Source organism: Grus americana, chromosome 8 (assembly GCF_028858705.1).
Source record: "Grus americana isolate bGruAme1 chromosome 8, bGruAme1.mat, whole genome shotgun sequence".
Classification (NCBI taxonomy): domain Eukaryota; kingdom Metazoa; phylum Chordata; class Aves; order Gruiformes; family Gruidae; genus Grus; species Grus americana.
Window position 1 is genome coordinate 17,587,746 of NC_072859.1, and position 17,320 is coordinate 17,605,065.

General features: G+C 36.8%; 1 protein-coding gene across 5 annotated transcripts in view; it reads right to left on the reverse strand.

Annotated features, from left to right (window-relative positions):
- Window positions 1–17,320, reverse strand: part of RPAP2 (RNA polymerase II associated protein 2) — a 63,966-nt gene that overhangs the window by 27,173 nt on the left and 19,473 nt on the right. Inside the window, exon 12 of one of the 5 annotated variants that reach the window (XM_054834375.1) lies at window positions 14,554–16,992. The exons of the other annotated variants lie outside the window; for them this stretch is intronic. Coding sequence (XP_054690350.1) covers window positions 16,896–16,992 — 97 coding nt within the window. The 3' untranslated portion in view covers window positions 14,554–16,895. Of the gene's footprint in view, window positions 1–14,553; window positions 16,993–17,320 lie in introns of those variants that run through there. 5 annotated transcript variants of the gene reach the window in all.

Genomic DNA, 17,320 nt, shown 5'->3' on the forward strand with positions numbered 1-17,320 from the left:
GTATTGCTATTGTCAGAGAAACTGCCAGTCATTAAATACTGAGAAACAAAGTTAAAAAAAAAGACATTTTAGTTGTGAATAATTTTTTTTTCCTTACCTGAACTTTGTTTAAAAACTAATTAAGCTACTAATTATCTGATAAGCAGGAGACTAAATCAAAAAGTAATTTCAGAGAGGCATGTGTAAGTTTCTAGCAATTAGTTAAAAATTGCATCTAGATGGGACATGTTAAACATTTCTGAATATATGTACAAACACTTTAATCTTGGAAAACTGTGTCCTTTTGGCATTTAAATGATGCTTTAACTTGTCATTTGAAAAGCAGTTATTGTCAAGTACTTTTCTACTTTTAAGTGGCTGTTGAAACAGAGCAGAAGCTTTGGTCTGCAAAAGGAGCAAGCAGAAGTTGCTAGTTTGCACTGAGTGGTAAGTTCAATGCTCTAAGTAACACTGGTACCAATTTGAAGTACTGCACAACAGAGCATTAAGGGCTGTGCTGTCATCCTTGCAGGAAACGCTAACTGAATTAAACCATAATTGTATGCAAATAAGCCAGAACAGTATTTGACATCAAGTCACTGAAAGCTGCAACAACCCTCTATCTCTGAAGAAACTATCATGACCTATTCAATTTAATGATATACAGGATTTTGGTTCAAGGATCGTGGAATTGTCTCAAAACTCTGCAGCATCTTCAAAAGAGGTAAAATATAAACAGGAAATAGGAAGCTTGGGACCACAATAATAACTGGCTACTGCAGCAATGATATAAATTCTGGTTTTGTTACTTCTTTCACATGTTGCAACATTAATGTGGAACAAAGTTTTGTGAATAAAATAAAACAAAAATAAGAAAAGCTAAAGGATTAAGTGGTTTTAAAACAATCACATACAGAAGCACACAAACATAAACGTTACTGTCCAAAGTTATACACCCATGCTTCAAAGCTTGCCTTCAGCACACCCGTTAAAAGGAAACGTTCATGCTCAGTTCATGGAAAAGTAGTACAGTACATATCAGGCTTCATGAAACACTGTCGTTTCCTGCACACCCACTTACACCATATGGTAAACAGGTCTTTGTAAAGTTTAAAAAGTGTTAAAAATGTCAAACTATATCTGATTGATAAAATTTGTATTTGCTGGCTATTCCACATATGTTACATGTTGAAGAAAAAAAAAGTGAAATTCATGTGAAGACCAAGTTATTATTAACAAGCTATTAAATGACATCTGGCTACTGCAAAATGTTTACATAGTTTCAGTGCTTCAACTCAAGACCCAAGCTTTCTATGAATTAGTTGCCTTACAAAAACATTTGACAAGTATATTTAGGAGTTTAACCTCAATTAAAATATATTTAGAAGTCACTCACATTATATGGAGTAAATGTCATTAATCAATATGGTAGTGTGCACAACTTGTTTTTAGATCTACGCATACCTTAAGCAAGACAGCTAAATACATTCAGAAAAGATGATGGTTGAGTAATATTGTTACGTAGTTAAAAGCACTAATTGGCATTTTCTATCCAAAGGTGTGAATATCCTTCCTAAAAATCCCTAATTGTACAATACCATCCTCCCCTCAGATACTAGGCCTCAGGAAAACCTTCCTGAACTTTTTGTTTAAGATGAAATCTGTGATCCCCTTTGAAAAAAGTTAAATTTTCAAAGCCACTGCTGTGATATCAGCCTGCTCTCTGGTCTGACACAGATGCCTGAAAACTGGGGTAAGAACATAAGCACCTGAGAGTTGGGTTCCTTTCCATTCCCCAAAATTTGTCAATTAAAATTACACAAAAGCATTGAGAATTTGAGTGCACATAAATTTAATGCAAAGCACTTGTATACTCATGAAGAAAAGCGGTATGCTTGTTCTCAAAAGAACAATAAGCCCCTCCTAGAAAAATGGAAATATTGCCAGTCTTCCTAACTTTTTCTAATGGCAGAAGCTTAAAAAAATAAAAGCCACTGATTGTGGCAGAAGCCACGGATCTGAACACAATTATTTCAGTCCCTTACCTTGTTTGGCATGCTTGGAACTTGAACAAGAGCAGAATTATAAAACAGAATGACAGAACAGGCAAGCACCGCCTGTCTTTCCATAGAAAGCTTTGGAAAATCGGATATAAACATTCTTGCCAGTTATAGGCATTTGAGCCGTGAATAAGACTCTTATCATCACAACATAATTTTTTTTTTTTAGTTCTCTCCGTTTCTTTCTACCTTTTGTTTCAGGCACTTAAGACTTAATTTTTTTAAGATCATCATAACCAGGATGAGTGATAATAATTCTTCTATCAGAATGACAGTTGCAGTAATGATCACAAACGTTTCTTGAACACTCATTTCAGAACGTGGAAATGAAGCAAGAGCTGGCAGCAACTACAGGCCGCACTCTTGGTTTTCCTTCCCCAGCAAAAATAGAGTCACAGACTATGCATGTGTGCAACAGGGAGGGTGCTAACAAGCTTCTGATGGAAGTGCTGCCAACGGGGTCCCTACCTGCAAGGAAGTGCAATGCGTTTTTTGTTGTCTTCGGACAGTCACAAACTGGATTGTGGCTATCTAGTCCTCTCACCCCACAAGCATTTTATCTGAAGGTCTGGAAACATGCACTATGTACACTTAACAAAGAGTAAAAGTGCTTACAAGCCTCTAACATCAGTTTGGGTGATTTAACGTAGCTATTAAAGGCTCTGAGAGATTAATCAACCATTCCAGCAATGTGCCTTTAGCACTATGTGCTAAAGCCTATTTGCTCCATTGCTATGACATAAAGACATGTTGCATTGTTAACAAGGACTGATTTAGGACAAACAATGCTAAAAAACATGAGGAAACGTAACCATGCAGGAGACACTCTGTGGAGTGCCATAGATCATTACCTGTTAACCACTACAATAAAGCATTAAAGAGAACCCTGTCTGAACAGAGAAACCCTTTATACTAAAAGTCTTCCAGGGTATTGCCATTAGTCAGACACAAATTAAAAATATTTGAATGGAAACTCTACATTGAAGTGTGTTGCTGGGATTTGGCAAGGACTGGTTAGTGATCCAGTGCTTTTTGTGTGTGGGATCAAAAGGCTCTGAAAGCAGAGCAGCTTATCAAAGTCTAAGTCTATAGTTCAAAAGCAGGGAATATCGTCATCGTGTGGCTCACAGATGATGGAAATTAATTTGGAAGTCCGTCAAATTTCCATTCAAAACTCACACCTACAAGACTATTACAAGTCAATTCCAGATTTGGAAAAACAAAGTCCTGAATGTAGGCCAGCCCATCTTTATGAATAATTAATTGGTACTTAGAAGAATTAAGTTACAAGGCCATAAACCCACAAGATTTCCAGCTTTTTCCCCTGCACATATTTTTTGTAAACATTTGGGACAGTATTACCTAAATATCAACTGCTTTTGAGATTTACAAGGAGCATTAACATACTCTTCTTCCCAGCTCTGTACCTACCATTTTCAGTTGAAATCATGAGGGAAATAATCTCCGAATGCTTCTACAAGGTATAAAGGATCGGAACAGTACTGCATGGATCAAAATGAGCCATATGCAGCAATGTTAGCTGGCAAGTGGTAGGAGAGGGATTTTGTTTTTTTTCTTTTCAAACAGATCCTGTGGAAGACTGAGGAAAAGGTGCTCCACCAAGAAGCCCAGAACAAGCCCTTCTGCACTAGACAAGTGGACGGTCAAGCTGAGCATATTGTATCACTTCTTGGGCTACAGGTGGGTTATAGGACAGAACCAAAGAAGATGCCATTACCTACACAGGAGCACCTAAAGTTGTTTCAGTAATACAAGGTACTTTAATTTCATCAACAGCCCAAGACTCCTACTGTCTACAGTAAATTTCCTACTCCTTGCATTGCAAGTAGAAGAAATAGCACAAAACCTCATCCACAGATTTAAATAAACTTTTGAGCAGATTTGTGAAAACTGAATATCGGTACGATGCTGCAGGTGTTTCTCAGTAACAGTTCATCTCATTTAGTGTTAAAAATCCTCTCAAAATACACAAAGCCATGTTGAATGAACGAATGGGGACAACCATGCCATTATGATGTGTTCTACTGAGTCAACACCCAAGGACGAGGGTGTTTTGGTTTTGTGGTTTGTTTGTTTTTTATTTTAAATACTTCAAATATATTTGCACTACTCATGTTGCAGATTTGATGGGCTTAGGAATGCAATAAAAACGTTATTAATCAGAAATGCCATTCTTTAAATATAGCAATTTATAGAATACAGTCTTAGATTCCATTTTAATTATGTTCCTATGAAGGAAGTCTCCAACACAATTGATTAAACAAGAGTAATTGTTTTGTTTAAGACAAATGGCTAGACTGAGTCAATACAACAAGTGTTACAGATCAGTAATAAACTCATTGAAATAGATGTGCATTGCAGCCCGCAGACCATCTGCCCATACATGTAACTGGAGCATTGCCAATGTATCAATCACTTAATAATAGTGCTTCAGTTGATGGGGTGAACTGAAACACTTGCTGTGTTTATCTATTTCATGAACCCCTACTGAATGGCGCTCAGACATTTTGACAGAGTAAGTCAAAGCATCACTGTAATTCTCTATGTTCTTCACTATACATATATCAACTACTTGCTTAACCCAAGGCAGAGTCTCTCACCTACCAGTATATCACTGGATACAGCACACTTGTCTAGAAACAGCAAATTAGTAAAGTATCTTAAATCAAAGCATGGATTTCCACAGACCTTAAAGCATAATGCATCCATCAGGCAAAAGTTAGTATCGGGCAGAAAGCTGATCTGAAGCACAACATGACTGTAGCGCTAAGTTACAGATGCAACACCAGCGAGCTTAAAGAAGCCATAGCTTTTGGTATAATTAAGTGGTTACACAATCATACTGTTTTAACATATACTCAGAAATTAGAAAACATTACCATCTCAACTTATGTAATTTAGCCGTTATGCTCACAGTTTCAGTTAAAAAACCCACTTGTTTCTTATAACTTTAGTTTAAGCATGATTTAAAAAGCTCAACATTTAAAAAAAAAACCTTAAAAGCAAAAGACTGTCTCTAGAGTGAACATTTTCCATTAGAACACATTAATATTTGACAGACAATCTTGAATTGGAAGCATCTAACTTACAAACAAGATGCAGAAGTATTTAAATATATCTCTGGAATTAAGTCTTCTTTTGAATTAAATGATACTAGTGCCAAAAAAAAAGGTAATTATGATCAGTGTCATTTGCAACTCTGAAATTAAAGCAACCTCTAATTTGAGGCACTTTGTTAGCATACCCTATCAAAGAGGGAAGTCAGTATTCAGGGGCAGTTTTCTTTAGTCTCCCCAAATCTAGTCCTGTATTCTATTTTCTTAATGAAAGATAAAACACTCTAAAGCCCACAGTGTGGGATGATAACAACTGACAGGAATAAACAGGTGATTTTCTTACTGAGGAAAAAAAGCTACTTCTGGTCTAGTTTTAAATATAGCCTGAAGATCTTAATCTCATCATAAAGACAAGACTTTTGTAGCTAAAGTGCAACTTATGTTTTATTTATTATTTAACTTCTTTTCATTATTGTGTACTGACTTGTCCACAGAATCCAGCACAGACACTTTAATCCTCTGATGGCAACAGAAACTAAATTATTCATAGTTTAAAATTTTTGTCCACTATGTTTAAATCAATGCTACAAACACTGATTCAAAATCAACGACTGGAATTCCTACATAATCCAAGTATACAGCAAAACTTAAGGTTCATTCAAAAGTTAACTTTGTTAATTGTTTCCACTACCTATGCAGCTTCTACAACTCTGTTCAAGAAAAATGTTCTCTTTTATACGTTTATGTATATAGTTACACACAATATATATTTTTCGTCTTTTAAAGTTCACCTTCCACACACACACTTTTCATATAGTTGGTGTCCAGACATAAGTCAACTTCCATTCCCCTTTAATGGGGCCAAAATTTCACTTGTGGTGCAGTCAGATGGATACAACTAATAGTAAAAGGAAAGCATACCTACAGTAACAAGGGTTTATCTAACCATTTGACAAAAGTGTTTACTAACAACAGAAAGAGAGAGTGGATTTGCTTTGTTCTTTCCTTTCTCTCTCTCTCTTTCTTTCTACCTCTCTCTTTTTTTCAGTTCTTCGTATCCATGCCTAGGAGGGTGGTCAGGGAGTTGGTCAGGCCCTTGGGACCAGGCTGCACAGCAGAATTCCTTTGTGTCATATCACGCTCTCCTCGCATGGCCTTTGGAGGCCAAGTGAACATTTGCAAATTGCTTTGCTGGTCCTGCTCTAACATACCATATCAAAGTTCATTTTTTGTTTTTCCATTAAGCTGCACAAGGAAATTTTTTGAAAGGCACTCCAATGTTTTAATTGTATTATGCAAGGGAGATGTGTTGAGGCAACAGGCTTATAGCCACCTTACCAGGTACAGAAACTCTTTATTTTAAATGGATTTGATAAAATGCAAATGTTCTGGATCTTTGCATTTTTTTTAACCTAACGAACAAACTATTTGCATGAAGAGCAGGATATATTGTTTATGTGAATTTTTTTCCTCTCCCCTGAAAGTTAAGGATTGCTCCATCAGCTGCCAGCTGTTATTTATAACAGCCAGCTGTATAACTTCAAAGATCCTGCAATGAAAAGATTTTATAATAATGTTGCACTGATACAACAAGATACAGAGAAGGAAAACAGTCAAGTAAATTCAGACTGTCCTCAAAATATTAACTTCTGTAAGATAGATGACCTTTGACTTTTAATGAAGTAAGCCACTTTCTTATACATAACAAAATTCTATTTACATCATTAGGTCAGTAATTAACTGAACAGGCAAAATAAAAGTCTAATGCAAAGGAACACCCAAAATAAGTCTGAAAATACATAATGTGTTCAAGGAAACTATGGTGAGACATTTCATGAAATGGTATAACAGTTTAGTATAGCCATTTAGTGCTATTTGTGTCAGTTCTGTACTTTGTACACTTGATGACAATGTGACTTAGAATGTACACTGTATATACAAATAACTGAAAAAAATCAATTAAATATGCCTCAAAAATTAGATAAACATCTGAAACTCTCAGTTCACGTAACTTAGACTATTTTGCTACAACATAATTAATTATATAACACAATTCTTCTCAGAAAGTAACTAGAAAATGGCATTTCTCACTATTCCTGTATTTCAGTTCCCTGTGAGTGACCAGTAGCACATAAACATGATAGCAACAATTTCTGTTCAGCTAAGAGAAAATTTACCAGTCTATCGCTTTGTACAATTATTTTAACCTTTGCAAAGCAAGCAGCAACACTGTTTCTTCTCACACAGTATCACGCCTATAATGTTCCTTCTGAGCAAGTTTCCTGACTTACATATACACAGATAAAATAAAATCAGTTCCCTCAGCAACTGTCCAGGAAAGGAACTACACATTTCAGAACATTCAGCAGGTGGAAAATGATGTCATGTTCTCTGCAAGCATTTGCTAGCATTATGCTGATCCTGTAATACTAAGTTGCCTTCACTAAGTACTCGGGTATCACTGTTTTTAACCCAGGCTTAGCCTGTCTAATGAGAAAGAAGATGGCCAACACTCTGGAAATACTTTGATGTTACAATGCCAGTGACTCCTTTAAATCTATAGTAATAATATGGAATGGTTCTATTTGCCTCCTGTTATAGTGACATTTAGGAACTCTGTTTTCAAACATTTATTTTAAAATGACTACCAAGACTTCCATCAACACAAATATCATATAGGTCTGGCAAAAACCAATTACTTGGGCAATCATATACAAAATAGAGTGTTCAGATTTCTTTAACCATGGATTAGAAAAACTCTAGCCAGACAAGACGACTAAGGAAGCACCAAAACCAGCTCAACAACATCTATGGTTTCTTATCCAGAGTACTCTTCATACAAAGTTTAGCTGGATCAGAGACTGTGTTGTACCAGTTTTACTAACAGGTAAGACTGCAGGATGACTTTTTAAAAACCAAATGCAGTATGGTACCCACCTCTACATTACCACACTCCAAGGTATTACTACAACATTCACTCACAGACATGAAGCATCACAACTTCTACAATACTGTGTGCCATTTAGAACACTTACATCCATACAGGCATTTGTTCCAAAAGGTTTCAATTTAGCTTACTTATCTGCATAAAGCCAAGGCAAAAAAAAGTTCACAATATAAACCCAGAAGAAATCACTATGAGCTGTTTCCCTCTAACAAATCTAAGTTTCTTAGGTACACATTTCAAGGACAGGCCTTGTTTAAAGAGCTCTGTTTATTTGAAGTCTGTTTCCTGCTAACCAGCTGACAGATCAAAGGTACTTCTCAGTCCTACCATTTGTTCCTATTTTCCCTCTTTTTCAACTCAGTCAAAATTTTAAATTTAATAAAAATTTAAAATTTATTTTAAAATTGAACCTTTCATCCTTTCCAGTCTTCTATTCCTTACTTTTTATGTTCCACAAAGTCTTCCTGTGACACCTCTCAATACTGGAATCTATGCCATTGAAGTCTTTGGGTTACTTAGCCACATGAAATTAAGCACAGGTATGAGTCTCTGTAAGATAAAAAAATGCTAACATGTAAGCTTTTGAGAGCCTGAACCTTTTCAGTAATATAAGTAATATTGTATAATATACACTGTGCACATACAGTGGGACAATTTAATATGTAAAAGATGCCTTTATATACAAATCTGGTACATTTTATGAATTAAACATTGTTTCATGTACATCCATTTTTCCAATTGCTGGACCTTTTTGCTAGCACATACTGGTAATCCATTCCTATCAATTCATTATCTCAGTGATATGCAAAAAATATTTCAATAAAGATTAAATAAAATATACTGTTTTACAGTTAGAACAGCTACAAAGCAATATGCTTAGGTAAATAATTCGTCAATACTTGACTTTATAAAATGCACTCACCTGTACTCAGTTACTATGGAAACAATGATCATAAAATTGATCATAATTTAGTTCCACAACTTTCTAAGATTATAACTTGATTATCTACCTTTCAGTCCAATATACAGATCAAACACCTGGAATAATGCAGCTGAGTAAAGAGACATGCTACGAATAGACTTGCTTCCACTACGTCCAATTTTTTTTTCCTTCAGAAGTTAAACATAAGGACCTCAATATTTTTCTACTTGCCTTTCCCAGATCTGAAAACAAATGCCAGTGTAGTTTTGGACCTCTCAAAATGAGATTCTTAAAAATCCCCAAAAGTTAAGGACTCTTAAGCACCTTTTCCCAGACATGCCAGTTCACAGTAGGTTTAAAAAAACCCAAACCAACAAAATCCCCCCAAATCCTTGTTTAGTTGTTTTATTTCAAGATCTATTACTGACTTGATAATCTCCAGAAAATCACTTTTCTACTCTTAATCTCAATGTTACCATCTCTATAATAGAACAACACTATTAACACTGATTTGTGAAAGTACACTGACCTAAATGTATACCTAAAAAAAAGCAGAATATGCGACGAGGTTTGAAATAAATATGAAGAGCCACATGAATCTGAACTACTCTTTATGCTTTTAAAAAACTGAGTATCACTGGATATCTCATCTCAGCAATACTGAGGTTCACGATGAATAAGTTAGATCTTCTTAAAACGTAACGATGAATAGAGACAGATAGAGAGGGAGGAAGAGATAGAGCAATATATGCATTTCTGTGGAACAGAGGGTATAAGCGTGGTACATAGTTATTTTCTGTTTGTTTATACAACGTTCTGGTTAACTGATGGTTGCTGTCTTATCCCAAGTATTTATTTTAATTATTTACTTTGCGTCAAAAGAGCCACCTGCACTCTGATGCTAAATCTGCTAGCTTGTGTGTAAATTGTCTTGGATTGTCTGTAAATTCTGAGCTTTATGATAGCCCATCACCTAGAGATATACTTTATACATCATCTTCTTGTCAGTGACATGTATTTCCTTCCTTCCTTCATTCCCCTAAGAGGCTGTATTTTCTGTTTTCATAAATATGAGAGGAACACATTTCAGAAAACATTGTACATATTTTGCCTTCACTGTTAACATTCCCTATCAGGATCAGAACTTAACTGCCAGACTGGATCAGACCACTGGATGTCAAAATGTTTTTATATCTCAAGAAGTAACAAACTAAGGAGAAGTACAAACTTGCTTTGCACTTGATTCCTACAGTATCAGGAAATGAAAACAAGTCTCCAGTTCATCAGGGTACTGCCCGCTATCAATTATCATGTAAAAAATAATTTGCCTCCTTTCTGAATTAATGAATTGTAATCTTCTCCTCCTCCCTCCAAATTTTTCATGCCTCTGACTAATTTTTAGTTTATCCATGGTCACTGTAGAATATTATAGGAACACCAACATTCTCCAACATAACGTTATCCATATGAAAGCTAATAAAATGCATCTCTCTTTTTCCCCCTAACTGACATAGATCTTTGACACATAGGTCTTTAAGTAGGTCTGTGGACCACTGTTCTGATCCAAGTAACTCAGTTCAATTATTCAACTAATTTTGTTTTCCAAGACATTAATTCATTCATAAAGCAAGATTTTTAAGATCTTCATGAATTTTAATCACTTTCCGGATTCTTCCTCCTTAAAAACCATTATACACTTCATAGCAAAAATATTGTCTTCCATGTCAGGTCTGACACTTTCAACAGCAATATGACAAGGGAAACTAGAATCTCTGGAATGATGTATTGTCTTTCTAGACAGCCTGTCTTAACTGTCTAGCTGTCGCAGTTTAACCCCAGCTGGTAACTGAGCACCATGCAGCCGCTCGCTCACCCCTCCCTGCCCAAGGGGACGGGGAGGAGAACAGGAAAAAAACCTCATGGGTTGAGATCAAGACAGTTTAATAGGATAACAAAGGAAGAGAACAATAATAGCAATAATAACAATAAACCAATGATGCACAAATGCAATTGGCTCACCACATGCAGAGGGAGAAAAAAACAACCCCAATGCCCAGTCTGTTTCTGAGCAGCGATCCCACCTCCCGGCTCACTTCCCCAGTTATATCTGCAGCATAATGTTACATGGCAGGGAATATCCCTTTGGCCAGTCTGGGTCAGCTGTCCTGGCTGTGCTCTCCCAGCTTCTTGTGCACCTGGCAGGGCATGAGAAGCTGAAAAGTCTTTGACTTAGTGTAGGCACTACAACTACCTAGCAACAACTAAAAACATCAGTGTGTTATCAACATTATTCTCATGCTAAATCCAAAACACAGCACTATACCGGCTACTAGAAAGAAAATTAACTCTATCTCAGCCAAAACCAGGACACTAGCATTTAAGGTTTTACATTCCATAATCTGGATCAAGCACCATAAGGCCAGCAATGATTAAATCCTCAAAACATACTGCTCTTTCAGGGATTTTCTACAAATCAAAGTTTTTCCGTTAGAGTTGTTCCAGAAGAGTTAAAGAATACAATACTTTTACTTTGGGCACAATTTATTTCAGTGCTAAAGAAGAATAGGACACACTACTTAGCCTAGCAGAGGTAGCATTATGACTCTGCACAGAACAAAACAAATTAATCCAGAACCCACGCTAAAAATTCTGCTGGTACAAAATATCTGGGGGTCACATGCTGGGAACCTGCAGTGGCCTTTCCAATGATGCGTACTTCTACTTTTTTTTTTTTTTTTTGGGGGGGGGGTGGGTGGGTGGGTCAGAAACAACAAGCCAAATCAACACCGATTTTCATCTTATGATGAAGTTTCCTGTAATTCAAAAACACTGCCTATGTGTCATGTCCCCATTAATGTAGGCTGTTCTTTAGAAAGTTTACGAAGATAAAGTTAAAACTCTGAAAATAAAAGATGCAAGTGCATGTCAAAGTCATGTTTTTCTCTTAACAGATGGGTAATGTTTCATGATAAAAAAATGTTTGCATTGAATGTATTAAGATTAATTATTAATGAGGAAGGAAGTATATTTTCATAGGGTTACAGCTTCAGGATTCAGTTGCAAAATTAACAGTTCAGTTTGCTCAGTGGATGAAGTTAAAATACATTTAGCTTAAAACTAAGTTTAGGGCAGCTGTTAACTGTGTGGATTATGTCTTACTTGCAGCATTAGTGCAGAACTGTCTATATTACCGTGTAACTGTACAAGTTATTCTGCACTATGACATGACTTCCAATAAGCAAAGCTGTATGCAGCAATTATGGAAGGAGGAAAAACATGACAGTACAAAAGAAATCTTCTAAATATATACCTTTTCAAGAAACATAAATTGAAAACAGTCCTCTCTAATAAGGCTGGGTAATTTTTCCATCTGCTTGATCAGCACATGGTTGTGGCATAGAGTTCAACAGGACATGAACTCCGCTGACCGAGTTAGCTCCCCAAAGAGTCAACATGATAAAGCAGTCTCCAAAATCTAACATGCTATCTTTCAGAGGGTTGAAACAGAAGTTGCAACAAAAATCTCTTGTTTACTCACACAAAAGGCAAAAATGAAGTGGCAAAGTACTTTCCCTACTACGGTATTCTTAATACACCAGTACATTTGGAATATAAAGTTCCCAAGGGTGACTAAAGCAGAAGCTCCAAAATTATGTTCAACATAGAAGTATTTGTAAATTCTAAAAAAAAGATTAGTCAGAACACCACTACCATGAAGGACAATTTATAACTGGTGATGCACTTTGCACACCAGCTCTGCACAGCTAAGCATGACTGCAGTCTGAATGCCTACACACACAGCTAACTGGGAACAGGTAGATTTCCATCCCCTGGAGAGATCTCCGAGACACATGGCAGAAAGCCATGACCCTGCTCTTCCCTTGCACCGGGCAGCAAAACTGGCTGGTGCAGAGAAGACAGCTTTCTGAGCCAACCCATCCATGCAACAGATGTCCAGGAGACAGTGCGTGCTCAGGCTCCATTCCTGCCGGTGAGGTCAAGGACCAGAACTGTAAAGGAGAACTAATTATCCTGGGCTCACCTCAGAGGGTTTGTGCTGCGCACATCCAAATCTCCCATTCAGAAGGCTACCCATGAAAAATACTAGAATGGAAAAAGACTGCAGCTGTGTGTGCTGCAATGAAATTCACAGTGTTGCTTTCCTGCGTAACAGCACTACAGTGGGGGTTTTTTGTACAAGGAGAAACACCTTCTTCGTAACTGCTAAGGTTTCTTCTACAGTTTTCTCCCTTATCAATGATGAAGACATTTAATTAATTTTAAAGTTGGCACTGATCAATGTCCCAATTAACAACACTGCAAATCCCTCAAAACACTGTTCTATAAATGTTTCCTAAGTAATACTGGAACATGCTAGGAGGAAGTAAAGTAATACTCATCTCTTCCACAATATGCCAAATAAGCAGATTAGAGTTTGCTTAGAAAGTGCTGATAAATAAGAGCTGCTTAACAGAAAACCTATTTGAGCTCCCACTCACCAAATGACAACCTAAAATTATTAAGAGAGAAAAAGGGAAGAATATACTTTTTAATTTTTTAATGTGTTAAGACAAACTTGTCTTTTCTCGATTTCACACAATAACGTAACTCTACAGATAGAGACCAACAACAGAGACAATACTGTGATGACATTAAAACACTTTTTATAAAAGAAAGACTTTTTGGATTTTTGGTCCTGTGAACTCTGTTTCAAAATGGGAAATAATTATATTGCTGGCTTAACGATAAATGATTTTTCTCAGCTGAAACCTGGAACCAATTTTCTATCATCAGACTTGCTAAATAAAAGATCGTCCAGCTGACCTGTATGTGGTTTCTGTAGGAGAAAGAGTCACTCTGCAAGTCTGATTCATATCCAATATGTACGTGTATATTGCAAACATTCAGATATTTTCAGACAAGAACGCAGTAGCGATAGCACGAACATCTGAATTCCTCTTAAAATGATTTAGAAATGTCAGTGTAGAGCAATAGATGTGCTCTCGTGTGCAAAGAAATAAAAATACATACTTGAACCCAAGATTCTCCAGTTCCTGAACTGTTATCTCCAAGAGATTAAACCTCTAGAGTGCATCTCCACATGACACATTTATCTAAAGTGGCTGCACACATATAATGATGGCTTTTGTTTAGTGATCATGGTCGTTTTGAGTTTGTTTAAATACTGCAGCTGAATGCTTACAAACTAATCCCCAGAACATTTTGAAATGCTTCAAAGCTTTTAGCGGGGGAACCTCTTGCACATGCTTTGTAGATGAAGCTGACCACAGTTCACTGGAACCAGCCAGCTCAGATAAGTAAGATGAAAGCAGACATTTCCTGAAAATATCTTGAAAGCTTTCCATTAGACTGTACCAGGGGTATACACTAAAATGCTTGTGCCCATGCTTGTATAGCAACCAAGCTTCCCACTGCTTTCTCCATTCTTTCCTGAACTACTGTATTTGTATCTATTTATCTGCTTCATTTGATATCTTGCAAAGGTCTTTGGGGGAAAAAGATGCAACTTCTGTTTTCTAGTATATGGTACATTATAAAGCAGCAATTACTACAGCAAAAAATTCTGCTTAACATACTAAACATTGCAACAGGAAGACAGAAATATACCACTGCCAAAATTATTACACATGAGAAATAATAAGTAATAATAAGAAATTTAATCTACAGATCATTTTAAAGAGTCACCAACTTCATGATAGGCATGAATGTAATTATTTGAACATAATTCTCTGGCTGTCAAAGTGTACTCTAAGAAGGTCGATACAGCATTACTGAATGTGCTGGTCACAAAGACAGGAATGCCTCAGGCTAGATTTTCAATAAAGGCTGAGGCTGGCTGTTCATATTTTATACAATAATTTGATTGAATAAATCCAGGTGTTCACTAGGAACAGGAAATGCTCCACTGTTGCAATCTCTAACATTCTACTTCGAGAAAGACAGTCACACTGTCTAGTTTCAGGCACTTTATTTCAGATCAAAGAATTAGAAGTCCAGGTTTCTTTAATAGTCAGGAGACTCAAGGCACTTTTAATAGCTTCTGGAGGACCAGCAGACTATAAAGGGAGTCTAGGTCTAATTTAAGCACCAAAATTAGGTGTTATGATTGTCCCACATGTTGTATCCTACAAAGAGTTAATATGCACACTCCAATGAAGGGAGGATAGCATGTTAATGATAATATCATTAACATAATACAAAATATTAAGCAGTGATAACACTTGAATTCAATACAGCTGTAATAATAGTTATTCAGCCCAGTAGTGTATCACAAAAAAGGTCAGGGCACTCTGAAAGTGCACTGTGAAGTTAAGTACACTGTCTGAGTCCTCAGCACACGCTAGCCGTGTATGAGAAGGAAGTGGTGAGCCACAATATCGATGCACAAAATGGGGTGCAAGCAAAGTCCAATAGTTGCTACTTCAAATAAAACAACCCTGCCCGCTTCCAAACAAAACAAAAAATACTTCAGGTCTTAGTAATTTCTTTTGAGGTATACCCTAAAATCCCATGCTCACTCTGCTTTCTGTAGTCTCTGTTCTTATACCTCCTGCACCCCAGGGTACCTGTAATGTGGTCTTCCTGGAAAGAGGAAGTATTATCCTCTTTCAGGGAGTTGCTTATGCTACTTCACTGTTTAGTGTTAGGAGTAAAATGGCCACCCTATGTCTGGGACCAGGTGAAGACCTGTGAATGCATATTCTGAAAAGGTTCTCCTATTTCAGTGACAGAAGGTAGTAAAGAACCACTCTGACTCAGGCCCCATACAACTCTGCGATCTAAATGACATTACACGTGCTGCAACACGCATCGTCTCCCCGTATGGCTAAGGGGGAGCAGGAGAAGACTTACTAGAGTATAACTCTTTTTATGAGCAATATTAGTAAGGTATGTCAGATTCCCTGGCAGACTGCAGAAGGTGAGAAAGGGCCACCATCTGAGGACCTGTTTGCAAGGGGTTGCCCAAGTCCTCAGTAGCCTCTCCCCGCACACTTCTGGCTTCCACTAAATATTCAAGTTTGATTAGAATTCCAAAAAAAATTAAATGTTCTGTTTTAATCTTTCCAGAAATGATGCAACATTCATCATCATCTTAGAGCAATCTTAACACTCATTCTACCCCATCTACATTCTTGCACATCCTCTCCTAAGAGCGGGCTAAGAGAAGTTGTTAAAAATCTGAAGATCATGAGCCTGCAAGAACCTTACAATAAGCTAAAGTCAACAGGAGGTTTATTCATTATTTCACTAGAATAACATTAGAAATAAAATCTACTATATTTTAGGATCAAATATAATTCATTTGTTCAGGGGTGGACCCTTAGAAAGCAAAAGTAGAGAGACCTGGCTCTCTGCTTATACTGATTGCTACCAAGAGTGCCTGCTACTTGCATAACATTTTCAAGCAATTGTAGAACAATCATTAGGTATGTAAACATTTAGAGCTCATCATATGCGGGAAGACCAGCAACATATTTTAACTTCTGATGAAAAGAGTCACCATTTCCTTAAATGTACAGAAACTACGTGAAAAATTCATAAGATCTGTTTCACAAATTACCAATTCAACCATAAGAATATATAGTAAAAATGACAAAAGATTTGTTCTTATAGTTGATAAAAAATTTATGCCAAGGCATTCAAGTAAAGTTACTTTCTGTGTTCTGATTTAATGAATCATTTGAGCGGTATCTGGCTGGGTGACACAGATGTAAGGCTCGCTGAAGCCTACTCTAATGCCTGCTGGTATGGTCTTCCTTGGGACAGTAAAGCCAGAACAATGTGTCAGACTGAAGTAATATCAAAGAAAGTAAGTGCAGTACTGGGGATCTACAAGGCTGGCGCACAACACTTCTTGACCTGTGAACATCTGTAAGTACTTCTCTGTCCTACAGGCTCCAGTGACCCAGGAAGCCCAAAAGAAGCAGCAGCAGTGCGGTAATAAACAGTCTCTGGAAGAAGATTTTTGCAGTCTTGTAAATCAAGCTGAAAGACATACAAAGATTGCTTGACGGTTTAACCCTACTAAAAGGCAGGGCCTGACACTGTGTGAAACCACCAGTGATTTCTTAGAAGATGAACTAATGTTAAATGTTTAATATGAATTTGTGAGAGAACCGTCTGTTTACAGTTTACATCTTTAACTTCAGAAATGTACATGAATTTGGAAAATACAAATTAAGGAAGTTACTTGATGCACACAGCTGATGACTACAGCTTTTATAGATCATGCCTCTGTGTAGAAGTTTACTGAAAGACACTATAATAAAATCAGGCTTCCCGTTCGGAAAAACCTTGGAAAGAACTTAAGTCT